This window comes from Staurois parvus, unplaced genomic scaffold (genome assembly GCF_062004578.1).
Source record: "Staurois parvus isolate SC_StPar_1 unplaced genomic scaffold, SC_StPar_1.0 ptg000607l, whole genome shotgun sequence".
Classification (NCBI taxonomy): Eukaryota; Metazoa; Chordata; class Amphibia; order Anura; family Ranidae; genus Staurois; species Staurois parvus.
The window spans coordinates 1,050,104-1,063,360 of NW_028318403.1; the positions used below are offsets into that span (position 1 = coordinate 1,050,104).

The 13,257-nt window shown below is 42.5% G+C and overlaps 1 protein-coding gene across 2 annotated transcripts in view; it reads left to right on the top strand.

Moving 5' to 3' along the window:
• The window catches only part of BCAR1 (BCAR1 scaffold protein, Cas family member), a 208,529-nt gene that overhangs the window by 163,522 nt on the left and 31,750 nt on the right, over positions 1–13,257 (top strand). For both annotated transcript variants that reach the window (XM_089692853.1, XM_089692854.1), the window contains exons 3-4: positions 2,747–2,905; positions 5,576–5,698. In XM_089692853.1, the coding sequence (XP_089548979.1) occupies positions 2,747–2,905; positions 5,576–5,698 (282 nt within the window). The remainder of the gene's footprint in view (positions 1–2,746; positions 2,906–5,575; positions 5,699–13,257) is intronic.

Consider the following 13,257-nt stretch of genomic DNA (forward strand, 5'->3'; position numbering starts at 1 on the left):
AAAAAACTCTTAAGAGAAGTTCTCTGAAAAACAGTTGTCTCACTTCCCTGAGGTCCACGTCTCCTTCATTCTCTCCATTCCAGTGCTGCAACCTCTGTAAGTATCAATGACATTTGACACTTCTGGGAGTGTCGGATGTCTGTGTTCCCAACTGTATGCTGTGGCTCCACCCTCTGTACATCTTTATAGTGCAGTAGATATGGTGGGGGACACAGGCATCTCCCGGAAGTGTCATATGCTGAAGAGTCTGATGAAAGCTGCAGCAATGGAACAGAGGCCCTGGAAAAGTGAGTACAAAAGGCGATCAATTTGGCGGTCCAGTGAAGTGGTAATAATGATATATGGATATGTAGATTTTTTTTTTTTTCCTAGAAGATTCCAATGACCACTTTCTATTAGAAGCAGTTGTAAGGAAGGTAACTTGATATGTACTGCTATATGACATCAGACAAATTGTAAGGCAACACTGCAGTAGTCCGAAGGCATGAATCCTATATATCTCATTACTTTTATTCTGTCTTTTAAAGCCTCTGTAGCAACCTTTTTAGGGCTTTAACAAAAAATAAATACATTTTGGAGCATATGTAGAAGAAACCATTCACTGTATTTAGGGCTCATATACACAGGACTTAAAAATGCAGATTTTGCAGGCGTTCATCTTTTTGTTACATGCCTGTAATGTTAGCCTATGTGACCATGCACACATCGGCATTTTCAGGCATATTTGAAATTGAGCATTTACAGAAAGAAAAAGAACGCACCAAATGTGCATTCAGAGAAGAGCTTTTGAGCATAATAAACATAAACATATAAACATGCTCGTATGCATGAATAAATGAATATTCTGGCCAGTAGAATGCATTTACGCTCAACGCCATACATGCATAAATGTACACACGTGCAACATTAGAGGCGTTTTTTCTGCCAAGGTCTGGAAGATAACCAAATCCAGCATATTTTGAGCAAAAATTCATACGCCTGTATGCTTGAGGCTCTAGGGCCCATTCACTGCAGGAACTGCTATGCAGTTCCTGTGCCATTCACGTGCAGTTCTGTACAGTGCAATTTATAGCCCGTTCATTTTGAATGTGCTGAAATTGCACCGCACCAAAAAGTAGTGCATGCACACTTTTGGAAACTCACTGCGACCAGATTGCATGGTACTTTTGTATGAGATCCGGTGCGCGCAAACGCACTGCGTTTGGGGTGTCGTTAACTTTGCACCAACACCCGCTGCAGTGGGATTGGAATGCGGTGTGGGAAACCGGAACAGAGTGCAGGTTCCCTGCACGGCATTTCAGTGTGAACGGTCCCTGACTGTGTCCGAGTGAACTAAAATCAAATATCTTTGTGCTGTCCTATACAACTGATCACCTGGGCAAATTAGTAACATTGTATGCATTCAAATATTTCTCCACCCAGTTTTACTTTTCAGAGGCCACGAAATGAAAAAATGGGCAATCCGAACAAAGGCATTAAATTGGAATACAATGGTATTTGCTTTCTGTGTGCTTAGTTCAGAACCACCCAGAGTCACAAAGGTTATGGCCATTGTCGATCATCTATAACCTGATACATGTCACCTTGCTATATGTATTGAGAAATAGCATGTGGCCTTTATTCTGTTGTATTTACCTTCTTAGATTTTGTCTCCATCTATTGGCAGTTGTTGGGATCTCAACACAGACTTAGAAACAAAATTATGTTTGCTGTAAGGCTCCATGTACAGTGCAGCTGATAAAGTGACTTTTAGGAGCTTTTCTGCGTTTTTTTCAGCAGCCCCTGAACTCTCCCTAATGTTTTCCTATGTGTCCATGTACACATCGTCATTTACAGTAGTTTACAGGCAGTTGAGTTTACAGTCGTTTTTTTGAACGCACCAAACTTGCGTTCAGGAATAGATTTTATCAGAGTTTCAAACGCTTGTAAACGCGGCTAACCGTGTTTATAAGCGTTTGTGTTTGGAAATTTTTTTTAACTCTTCCATTTCCAAATGCTGTCCAGAGCCTTTTTTCATCATGAAAAATGCATGCAAAGCGGACCTAGCACATTATACTTTGAGGTTTCGCATGAAAGAAAATATGTTAGACACTGCTGCAATCATTTCTGCACAGATATGAGCTGGAACACATCCAAACAGCACAAAAAAAAAAAGACAGCTAATCTCAACAAATACCTGTTCTCTCTACTCTCTCTATTTCTCTAAAAAATGTCTGAAATAGTTAATATTTTACTGTTTTTCAGTGCATTCTGGGCATTTTGGAAGGTCTCCTGAGGATATCTTTAAAATACGCTTCTAAACGCAAACCCTCATAAACGCGGTATGCAAACGCGGCTAAACAGACATTTTTTAACCTACGTTTTCCAGCAGTTAGTTTCCATCGTTCAGAACTGTCCCGTGTACATGGAGCCTAAAAGTTAAACTATGAGAATAGAAATCTGGGAATTTAAAGGTACAGGCTGTGGGGATGTCATCCTTATCTAGGTTTCATTACCTAGTATTTCACTGACAACAGCTATGCTGGACAGGAGATCAGATTTTTTTTAGACTTTACTGGCTTCATCCGCATTATAAGTCCATGATGGTCCAAATGAGGATGACGGACCTGAAAACGGAAATCAGCACTGGACGCACACCTCAACTCTTGCAGGTTCACTTTAAGAACTGTGTCATTGTGAAGATGTTTTGTTGTAAAATGTCAGCTGTATAGTACAGATTATTACAATAAATATTGTCTTTTCCTAGGTTGTCCTTCCTACTCGGAAAGGCCAAATCTATGTGTATGATTCACCCAAGGCAGAGCAGCAGGACGAATATGACATTCCCAGGCATCTGCTCCCAGCAGGACCCCAGGAGATCTATGACGTCCCCACCAGGTGTTTGGTGAACAACTACAGCCCAGAGGTTGGTACTGCCATGGTGAACTTCTGTAGCATTGACAACGTATGGTTCTCATTAAAGCTTTGCTCCAGGCAATTATATTTTTACATCCTTCCCCATGTTCTTTGAAGCCTGCTGAAATAAAATGGATTATTCTCACTGCAAGTGTTGTCATTATCTGCAAATCATTTATGTGACGTCATTAAATGTGCTTCTGAATACCTTCACCAAGTACCAGCCAGGATGAAGGCTCTACTGGGCACTTGACCTCTCTACATGTACACTACAATTCCCAAGAACCCTCTGGATGCATGCATGATGTGTAGTGACTCTTGGGGGTAGATTGCTGTGGGAGATGATAGGAGTATACCTGTCATCAATCAGGCTTCTGTTTGGTACACAACAGCAGGGTAAAGGAGAGCTCAGTTGAGGGTGGACAGGGGCAAAAAAGGCCAGCAGCATTCACCAATACATATCTTACACACCAGGCAATAACAATGCTGCCTACAGAGAAATACACATGAGCAGTTAGGTGATCAGTCACCAAGGATGAAGGCAGCATACTGGGGTGACCAGTCTCAATTATAGAAAGCTCCACTTGTATAGAGGTTTTGAGCATCGATTTTGAGCATCCTCTTCTAAGGTTTCCTGCCGACTCTCTTGGCTCCCCCCCACTCCTCGTTAAGTGCCCCCAGAATAAGCCGCTTGCTCAGGGTGCACTCGTGCATGCTCACTCCTGAGCCGCCTCTGTGTGTCCATAAGCCACAGCGAGTGTGGCTGCCCCCCTCTAGCTGTGATTGACAGCAGTGGGAGCCAATGGCTCCTGCTGCTGTGCCTCAGCCAGTGAGGAGGGAGAGACCTGGGTGAGCTGCTGCTCTCATGCACATCTCGGGCTCAGGTAAGTATTATGGGGGCTGAGGGGGCAGTAGCACATGGAAGGTATTTTACCTTCATGCATAGAATACATGAAGGTAAAAAAACCTTGAGCCTTTACAAACATTTCAAGCTTTAATAATTAAACTTCAAAGTGGAAGCTATGGTGAACTGTATAATTACTGTAACATGATGCCCGGCCTATCCAGTGTGTCAAATGCCCTTCTAAAATAGCTAATTGGAGTGTATGTGTCCTGTAGAGCAGATAAGCAGTCTGTGGTGCATTCTGGGAAAGTTCTACCAAAACAGATTTTTAGCAAACACGGAGCAAGCATAATGTACAAGTACACTTCTCACATTCGTAAATATTGATCTAATTCAGGGGTCTCCAAACTTTGTAAACAAAGGGCCAGTATACTGTCCTTCAGACTTTAGGGGGGTCAGACTGTGGCCAGTAGGAGTGGAAATTTTCCTGGCATCAGTGGGAGTAAACATTTCCACATTTGTTATTAGGGAGAGCAATAGTGCCCCATAATTATTGTTGGGAGGAATCATTATTGGTGTCAGTTGGAGAAATGGTGCCCCATTGCTGGTGTCAGTTGTCAGAATAGTGTCTCGTATCAGTGGATGGAATAGTGAATCAAGGGTCAGTTAAAGGCTAGCAAAGGACCACATCCAGCCCCAGGGCCATAGTTTGGAGACCATTCATCTAGATGATAGCTGCTTAAATCAGCATTAAACTCTGCCAAATAAAAAGTGCCCCCCTGCAAGTTTATGTCATATGTGCTGCTATGCACCGCATACACATTATTACAGACTTGCCTGTTAAATGGAGTTTTCCAGCACTGCGGTGTCACCCTTCCCGCTTGTCCCGGCGCTTCCATCTTCACCACATCTTCTAGGTATCATCTCCTTGGCCACATAAATGGCCATGCCGCGATGACATCACCGCCACGCATGTGGACAGGAGTCACATCATCACGGCACATTGTGGCTCCGCTCTCATTACCACTGACAGGCAGAGGGAGGCATTTATGGCATTAGAGACCACTTTGATGTAGATAACCTAGAAAGAAGGGTTACAATGTTTACAACCCCCACATCACTACACAGTGCTATGAAAACTGCCCAATAATATAATCACCAGTGGCATCCCGTGGCAGGTGCGGGGCGGGGGTGCACACCGCACTGGGTGACACCTACCGCACGGGGTGACACCGGACCCGCTCCACGAAAAGGAAAGTTGTAAAGCAGTCCGAAAATCCCCGCAGGATGGATCCGATGTCACCCCGTATAGGTTGCATGCCGTCGATCCCCGCAGGATGGATCGGATCTGCGGATTGGGGAGCATAACGGATCAGACTCTGATCAGTTATGCTCAATCCGCAGATCCGAACCATCCTGCAGAGATCGTCGGCATGCAACCTATACGGGGTGACATTGGACCCGCTCCACGAAAAGGTAAGTTGTAAAGAAAACCGACGATCCCCGCAGGATGGATCGGATCTGCGGATTGGGGAGCATAATGGATCGAACTCCGATCCAATATGCTTAATCCTCAATCCATTCTGCGGGGATCGTCTTTGGAAGTGTCACCAAGTGTTATCGCACCGGATGACACCAACCCCAGGGATGCCCCTGATAATCACAATAATTGTACCTGAGGATAATCCAGTGTTATTAGACAATTACAACCTGTCCGCTCTTGGATCTTTAAAAATACATACATCTTGTCCTCAGCGGGACATTTCAATAAAAGTTGATGGAATATTACGCTTGGGAAGTATTGTTATTGTGATGAATCTCACTGCTTTCTCTCAGGTTTATGACATTCCACCAATGGCAGGAAAAGGCCCTATCAGCCGAGAACAAACCCAGGAGATTTATGACATCCCTCCCAGCGTGGAAAAAAACATGCAGGAGCAGCTACAGTCTCACTTAATGGTAAGTTGAAGCACAATATCTTACAGTCCTGGTGCCCAACCTGTGGCCCTTTGGCACTTATTGTGTGGCCCTTTGGACCCCTGCAGGCAGTAGACTATGGGGTTGATTTACAAAAGGCAAATAGACCTTGCACTTTGTAAAGTACAGTTGCACTCTACAAGTGCAGTTGCTCCAAAGCTAAGTAAACGAGGTAAAGCTTCAATTTGCAAAGAATACTCAAATCACATGCAGGGGGAAAAAAAAACAGTATTTTTGCTTGCATGTGATTGGATGATGGAAGTCAGCAGAACTTCTGCTCATTTACTAAGCTCTGGAGCAACTGCTGTTGCAGAGTGCAACTGCAGTTTGCAAAGTGCAGTCTATTTGCCTTTAGTAAATCAACCCCTATGGGTTTCATTTAGACCAGCTTACAGTAGTTAAATGGTCGATTTGATTCTTTTTCACTGCCATACTATTTCCTGTGCTGTCTATCCCTTTTTAATGTATTTTTTCCTCTTTTATAATGGATCTTACTGAGAAAAATATCAAATGAGGCACAAATAAATTTTAAAGTGTTACTAAACCCACAACAATAAAACAGTCTGTATATGCAGTAAAGCATGCTTGTTATACTCACCGTGGAACCTAGAAGGTTACTTCTCCACATTGTGTAAAAAGGATGTTTGATCTTGTCTTCTCTGATTTTCTCCTTCTTTGGGGCAAGCTGCACATGCTCAGTTTGGAGTGGTGTTTTTTTGTTTTTTTTTTCCTTGGGAGAGTGCATGTGATCAGCACAGGACCAATCTGAGCTGTCCAGACAGAGTGTCAGGTGTTATGCAGTCTCATAGGACAATCAGGAGAGAATGAAAACTCCTACAATCTTTACTCCAGTACTTTGCTGAACACTGATAGAAGCCCCAAGACTGCTCTAACTGCTGATAAGAAAAGGTATTTAGCAGTTTATGTTTACTAAAATAATTGCATTTTCGTGTACTGTGGGAGGCAAGATATAAGTGAATGCAGGGTCCTGGGTATGTAGTAACACTATAAGGGGCCATAGGAACACAAATTCTCTTAGATTGTAAGCTCCAAGGAGCAGGGCCCTCCTAACCCTCTTGTATTGAACTATATTGTTGTTGTATTGTCTCCCGTTATATTGTAAAGCGCTGAGCAAACTGTTGGCGCTATATAAATCCTATATAATAATAATAAATTTGGAACCATTAATTTGCAAAGGGGTTGTTCCAATAGGTGATCTCTGGTACAAAAACGATGTTTTTCCACTCTAGCCCCCTCTCCACCACCCGATAGGTGCTTCAAGCAGTTCATTACCTGCTCAACAATCATAGCATTCGAACAATAAAGAGAAGCCTCTCTCCATTATAAAAACCTGGTATAAATATATATTAATACTTTTCAGAACAAAGGCTTTTCCACCTGCTGCTCTGCCCTCGAATGCGTTTCACTCCATCAGGAGCTCAATCATCTGGTGAGGATTGCAAGTTGGAAGGACACTTTTATTACAACTTGATTTCATGTTCTTTTGTCTTGTGAAAAGATTCATCCTCCGGGAAACCAGGCTACAGATTCTTAGGATGCATAACAAAGCCTACTGCAAACACTTCACCACAAGTGCCTAAAACAACTACAACAGAATCTGCAACAAAGTATCATAAATACTTCACATTGTGATCATTCTCATACAATTGTGAGGAGTTGGCTCCACTAGATTATGAGAGAACACACAGCATGATAAAGGCTAATCTTTCACTGTATGGCGTTACTGACTTGACTATAAAGTATGTATAAGTATGGATACATACAAGATTCGATAAAGTGGTGTAGTGCAGGGGTTAAAATTTCGAGTCCAGACCTACTAGCCGGTCACAAAACTTAATCTCCACCAGTTGCCCCACCCAACGTTGCCCAGGTCCGCCCCACAACCCCACCCCCGGTCTGCCCCAAACCCCACCTCCGGTCTGCCCCAAACCTCACCCCAGCCTGCCCCCAACCATGCCCCCTTAAGGCTTATGAAATTAAATTTTTCTTTAGAATAAATAGTCCAAAATATAAAACTGTACAAAGTAATGTATATCCCAGCTCCCCTGTACTCCATTATACTGATATGACATGTATACAGTAATGTATATCCCAGCTTCCCTGTACTCCATTATAGTGATAGGACATGTATACAGTAATGTATATCCCAGTTCCCCTATACTCCATTATAGTGATAGGACATGTATACAGTAATGTATATCCCAGTTCCCCTATACTCCATTATAGTGATAGGACATGTATACAGTAATGTATATCCCAGCTCCCCTGTACTCCATTATAGTGATAGGACATGTTGTATACAGTACTTACTGTCCCCCCGAGTCCCCCGTGGCGGTGGATCTCCTCTCAGCGGAGGAGAACGAACCTCTCCTGCACCTGTCCCCTCAACGGCGTTGCCGCAGAAGCCAGAAACTGGAAGTTGTAACCTGGAACTCGGCTTCACAATGAGGCTTGGAGCGCAGGTACAGTCGCTCCATGCTTCATCTGTGCTCACCGCTCGCAGCCGCTCACCACAGAGGAATTTCTCCTCGCGTTTGGCGAGCGGCTTTTTCAAGCCCTGGTGTAATGTATATATGGTTATTGAATGATCCCAATGGGGAATCTTTAGCAGCCCATGGGTGAGACGGTTTTTTTCATTCAAACCGCAGGTTGAATTAAAAAAAAAAACAGACCTAATTCTCCTATTCACACATTTTATGTGGATGGGGGAATCCTCCTTGCTAAGCTATTGTATTCTAAAAGCAAGCAGACCTCCTCACTGTCCGAATACACTGATCAGCACTGCGGGCTATAGTGTGCAGATCGAGCAGCTAAAGGTGTCCTTTTATCAAGCAGTGGTAAATGACCGCTGCTCAGTTCTCCGGCATTCTTAGAGGAGAGAGTTCTCTCAATGCCTTTTTATGAAGCGGTATAGATCGCTTCTCCGAATGAAGGGAGAAGCGATCTACAAACGCTTTGAATGCTAGAAAACAGCTGCTTTTACTATAATCTCACGAGATTACAGTAAGAGATCAGTCAAACACCATTTACTAAGCAGCAGTAAATTAACTCTGCTTCATTTGCGGTTCCTCCGATTCTTTAGCTCTGGGCTGGAGAATCTGGAGGGAGAACACAGATCATCAGTGAAGGGCTGACATCGCTCCTTCATACACTGGCCATCTGTGTGCTGAGATGATCAGCGAAGAACATGTTCTCCGCTGATCATCTCTGTTTCCTAAACCACTAATGATCAGAGTATGTATGGTCAGCGTTTGTGATACTTGGTTAAAGATTCTGTTGTAGATGTCGATCTGTAACAAGAGCTTGTTGTAAGCTTTAGTAGCAAATTGGTCACTGCAGCCTTTATTATGTATCCTAAGAATCTGTAGCCTGGTGTTCTGGGGATGAATTGTTTTTCCAAAATGCAGGTGTATGGGATCAGGTTGTAATACAGGTGTCCTTCTCCCCCTTTAATGTTCACACTACAATGATGCTCTTAATGGAATGAAATGCATTAGAGGAGCAGGTGGAAGTAGCCTTTGTACCAGAAAGTATTAATACATTTTCATACCAAGCTTTTATCATGGAGACCAGCTTCTTTCTCTTTGTTGGAATGCTTTGAGTGATCTCTAGTTGTCTCATGTAATGTGTCTCCAGTCTATAACTGCATAGTGAAGCATATCCCTGCATTCTGAAAATAGCAAGCAAACACAGTAGATTGCACAGACTAAGTGGAGTAGTTGTTACCAAAGGTATTCAAACAACAACAATTAGCAGTTCACATAAGGATGCATGTAAAAGGCTTGTCATCACAGTCAGGAAGGGGTCTCGTCCAGAAGGGGCATCAGTGAATAGGTGGAGTAAGAACAGTGGCAGGAGAGAGACCTGTAGTAACTGGGAAGACAGTAGGAGGGCACCAATCTAAGTGCAGTGGGTAAAGGAATTAAATTCACACAAAGCAGTTAGTAACTGGCTAGGATAGTGTAAAGATCACTTGTATGTAGTCTTATGAAGGTTTTCTTCTGGGTCAGTCTGCTGCAGAAGGCTTCAGGTCCTAGGGGTTAACACCACCGCTGGGAAGAAACCAGCTGGCTTAAAAAAGAGGCAGGAAATTACTTGAAACATGTAGCCACTCCCACCAACTAGATTTTTCAGTTGTAGGTGCGCTCCATTGATCTCAGCGTGCTGCTTCCCTGTACTTCTCAAAGGCTGTCTGGTCTCCTAGGACACCATACAACACTTCCCAATGGCGGTGTTAACCCCTTGGATCCAGAACCTGTTGCGGCAGACTGACCCAGGACAAAACGTTCATAAGACTACATACAAGCAATCTTTACACTATACTAGTCGCCATTTGCTTTGTGTGAATTTACTTCCCTTACCCTCTGCACTTAGATTGTCGCCCTCTTGCTGTCTTGCCAGTTACAATTAGTGTTTCTCTTGCCAGTGTTCCTACTCCACCTATTCACTGACACCCCTTCTGGACAAGACTTCCTGACTGTGATGACTTGCAGTGAGTTGCTGTTGTTTTAATACATTTTGTAGCATCTACTACACTTAGTCTGCGCACTCTGCAGTGTTTGCTTGCTATTTTAGAGAATCCTTCTTAGAGGTGCTGTGTGAAGTGTACTGGATTTATGACACCATGGACTTTACATTCTAAGAACTTGACACCAGGACTTGTTTTTCATTAATTTTCTGCCCCTTTCTATTGAGTTCTTCCCTTTCCAACTACACTTCTGCGCCTTATTACTCACAATTTACCCCCACAATCTGAAGCATGTCTCCAGTGTATGACTGCCCTCTGAAGCATGTCCCCAGTCTTTAACAAATTCTGTAGCATGTCCCCAGTCTCTGACCATCACATATCATGCCCATGGTCTTTAACAATGTGTTGTATGTCTGCAGTCTGCCAGCTTTCGGTAGAATGGTGTTTGGTAAATATTATGTGCAGCCCTGGGGTGATGTCTGGGGCTGGATTTGAGGACCTCTATATCAAAAAATTTAACCCAGACTTGGACTGAGATTTAGAGGTTCAATTCTCACTATAAGCCTCATTAGTACTTCTGTATAGGACAGCAATTCTACAACTACAAAATACACCACTGCTGTCTTGTCAGATGAATAGGTCCTTCGGTTAACTGCGAAGTTATAAAGCTACATACCCTGTAAAAATATATTTTTTTGTGAACGTAATGTATAAATGAATATTTACTGAGTACCTGCCAAAAAATACAGTTTTTTGTCAATTTACCAAAGCCTTAGACATACAGTTCTTTTCATTACTGTGCGCTATCTGCTTAGAGGGTGATAAAAGAACAACCTATAAAACATTGATTCATGAGACATAGATTGCGTGTTCATTTTATGTGGAAAGATAACAAATTTAAATGAATGCAATATCTTCTTGTGGGAACTGAACATTTTGATGCAGGATCTATGAGATAAAATAATGCACATGTAAAATAACTCATACGGCTTTGTGAATGGATGCTGTTATGTTATGTACTTTTTGTAGGTTTATAAAATATCCCAGGTCCTCCCTTATACTTCTAAAACCCTTTAGGGATGATGTATTGACATGTATATGCTAAAAACTGGGGTTATTTTTTACCATTCATCATCAGTCAGATTCACACCATCCTTGCAGATTTGTTTGACTGATGGCTGTGGAGAATTACCTTCAATTGTTACTAATAACTAGTGATGATCTCAGGGTTGTCCTGCCAACCCAATCAGCTGTGGACTGTGAATTCCCCAGCTCACAGCTGCTTGTAACAAAGGGGCAGGGATGGTGGTGACACATGACTGGATATGGCCAATGACATTATCCAAATATGGCCATGTAACTATAATTATTATTATACAGGATTTATATAGCGCCAACAGTTTGCTCAGCGCTTTACAATATAACGAGTGGCAATACAGCAAAAATACAGTTCAATACAAGAGGGTTAGAAGGGCCCTGCTCCTTGGAGCTTACAATCTGAGAGGGAGGGACTAGTGGTACAAAAGGTAGTAAGTGTAGGGGATGGACTGGTAGGAGGAGTAGAAGATTCCATTATTAGCTGAGGGCAGGATAGGCTTCCCTGAAGAGATAGGATTTAAGAGATCGCCTAAAAGTGAGCAGAGTAGGCAATATTCTGATAAATTGGGGTAGAGAGTTCCAAAGGATGAGGGAAGCTCTGGAGAAGTCCTGGAAATGAGCATGGGAGGAGGATACAAGGGAGCTAGAGACCAGTAGGTCGTGTGAGGAGCAGAGAGGACGGTTTGGCTGATATTTGGAGACAAGATCGGTGATGTAATTTGTGGCAGAGTTATAAATGGCTTTATATGTTATTGTTAATGTTTTGAATTTTATCCGTTGGGCAATGGAAAGCCAGTGGAAGGATTGGCAGAGTGGGGTGGCAGATACAGAACGGTTAGTAAGGTGGAGGAGACTGGCAGCAGCATTTATGATAGACTGAAGAGGTCAATGATGCCACCAGCATCCCTTTGTTATGCATGACTATGCGGTAGAGAATTCCCCAGCCACAGCCTACTGAGCCAGCGGCCTGCTATCACGTGACCATTTCCCACGATCTTGGGCTTAACTGGGTTGAGCCCAAACCATAGTTATCACTACTAATAACTTTAATACAACAGGTCTTTTTTTGTAATATTACTGTTAAAACTTTATTCTGAAATTTTCTGATGGTGCTCATAGATATTTTATAACACATTCGTTGGATGAATGTCAGACGCTTTTGTGCAAGGTGAGCAAGTTTCCCTTTATTTCTTCCTAATAGACATTCTTATATCAACCATTCCCTTGAGTGGCCAGAATGTAGTATATTTTCTCATTGAGGTATTTCAGAAAGCTGTACTGCATTTTGGCCACTAGTTCTAACTGATAATACAGGAATTGCCCTAATAGAAAAAATATGTGGATATTTTGTTCAGCTTGCACAAATGCTTCTGACATTTGTCCAACGAATATATTTCAAAAAAAGACTCTGAAATGTTGAGCATCTATACCTTGTGAAGTGTCTGAATGTCTTAGAGATACATAGGACTGATGTAGATCTCTCTGAAAACCACTGTTGGGGAAAAACGATAAAATCACTTATGTCAGTACTGAGCAGAGAGCAATGTTGGGTCACATGTGCATAAAGTACATGGCTGAGTGTTCAGATTGTATATGGCTGCAGCAATGCATCCAAGGGGGTAGTATAGGCTCTGTCAAGGATCCTGCTAACAATCTGCAGTATTAATTTGCTTTATAATGCTACTGTATGTTTCCATGCTCTGCGTATCGTGTAAATCGCAGAGGTAATAATAGGAGAAAAACTAATGAATGAGCTTATGGTTTGGTTTCCAGGTAAACCACTTCAAAAGATGCGTACTTCTAATGGGTAATGTATTTATATTCATGGGATGTTACAAAATAGATTAATCATTTTGGTGCACCATTCCTCAAGAGGAATCATTTGCTTACTGATTTCATTAAGTAAATGTACTGTAATTATTCATTGCTGCTGCACTCTGGACCTTCCCGGACT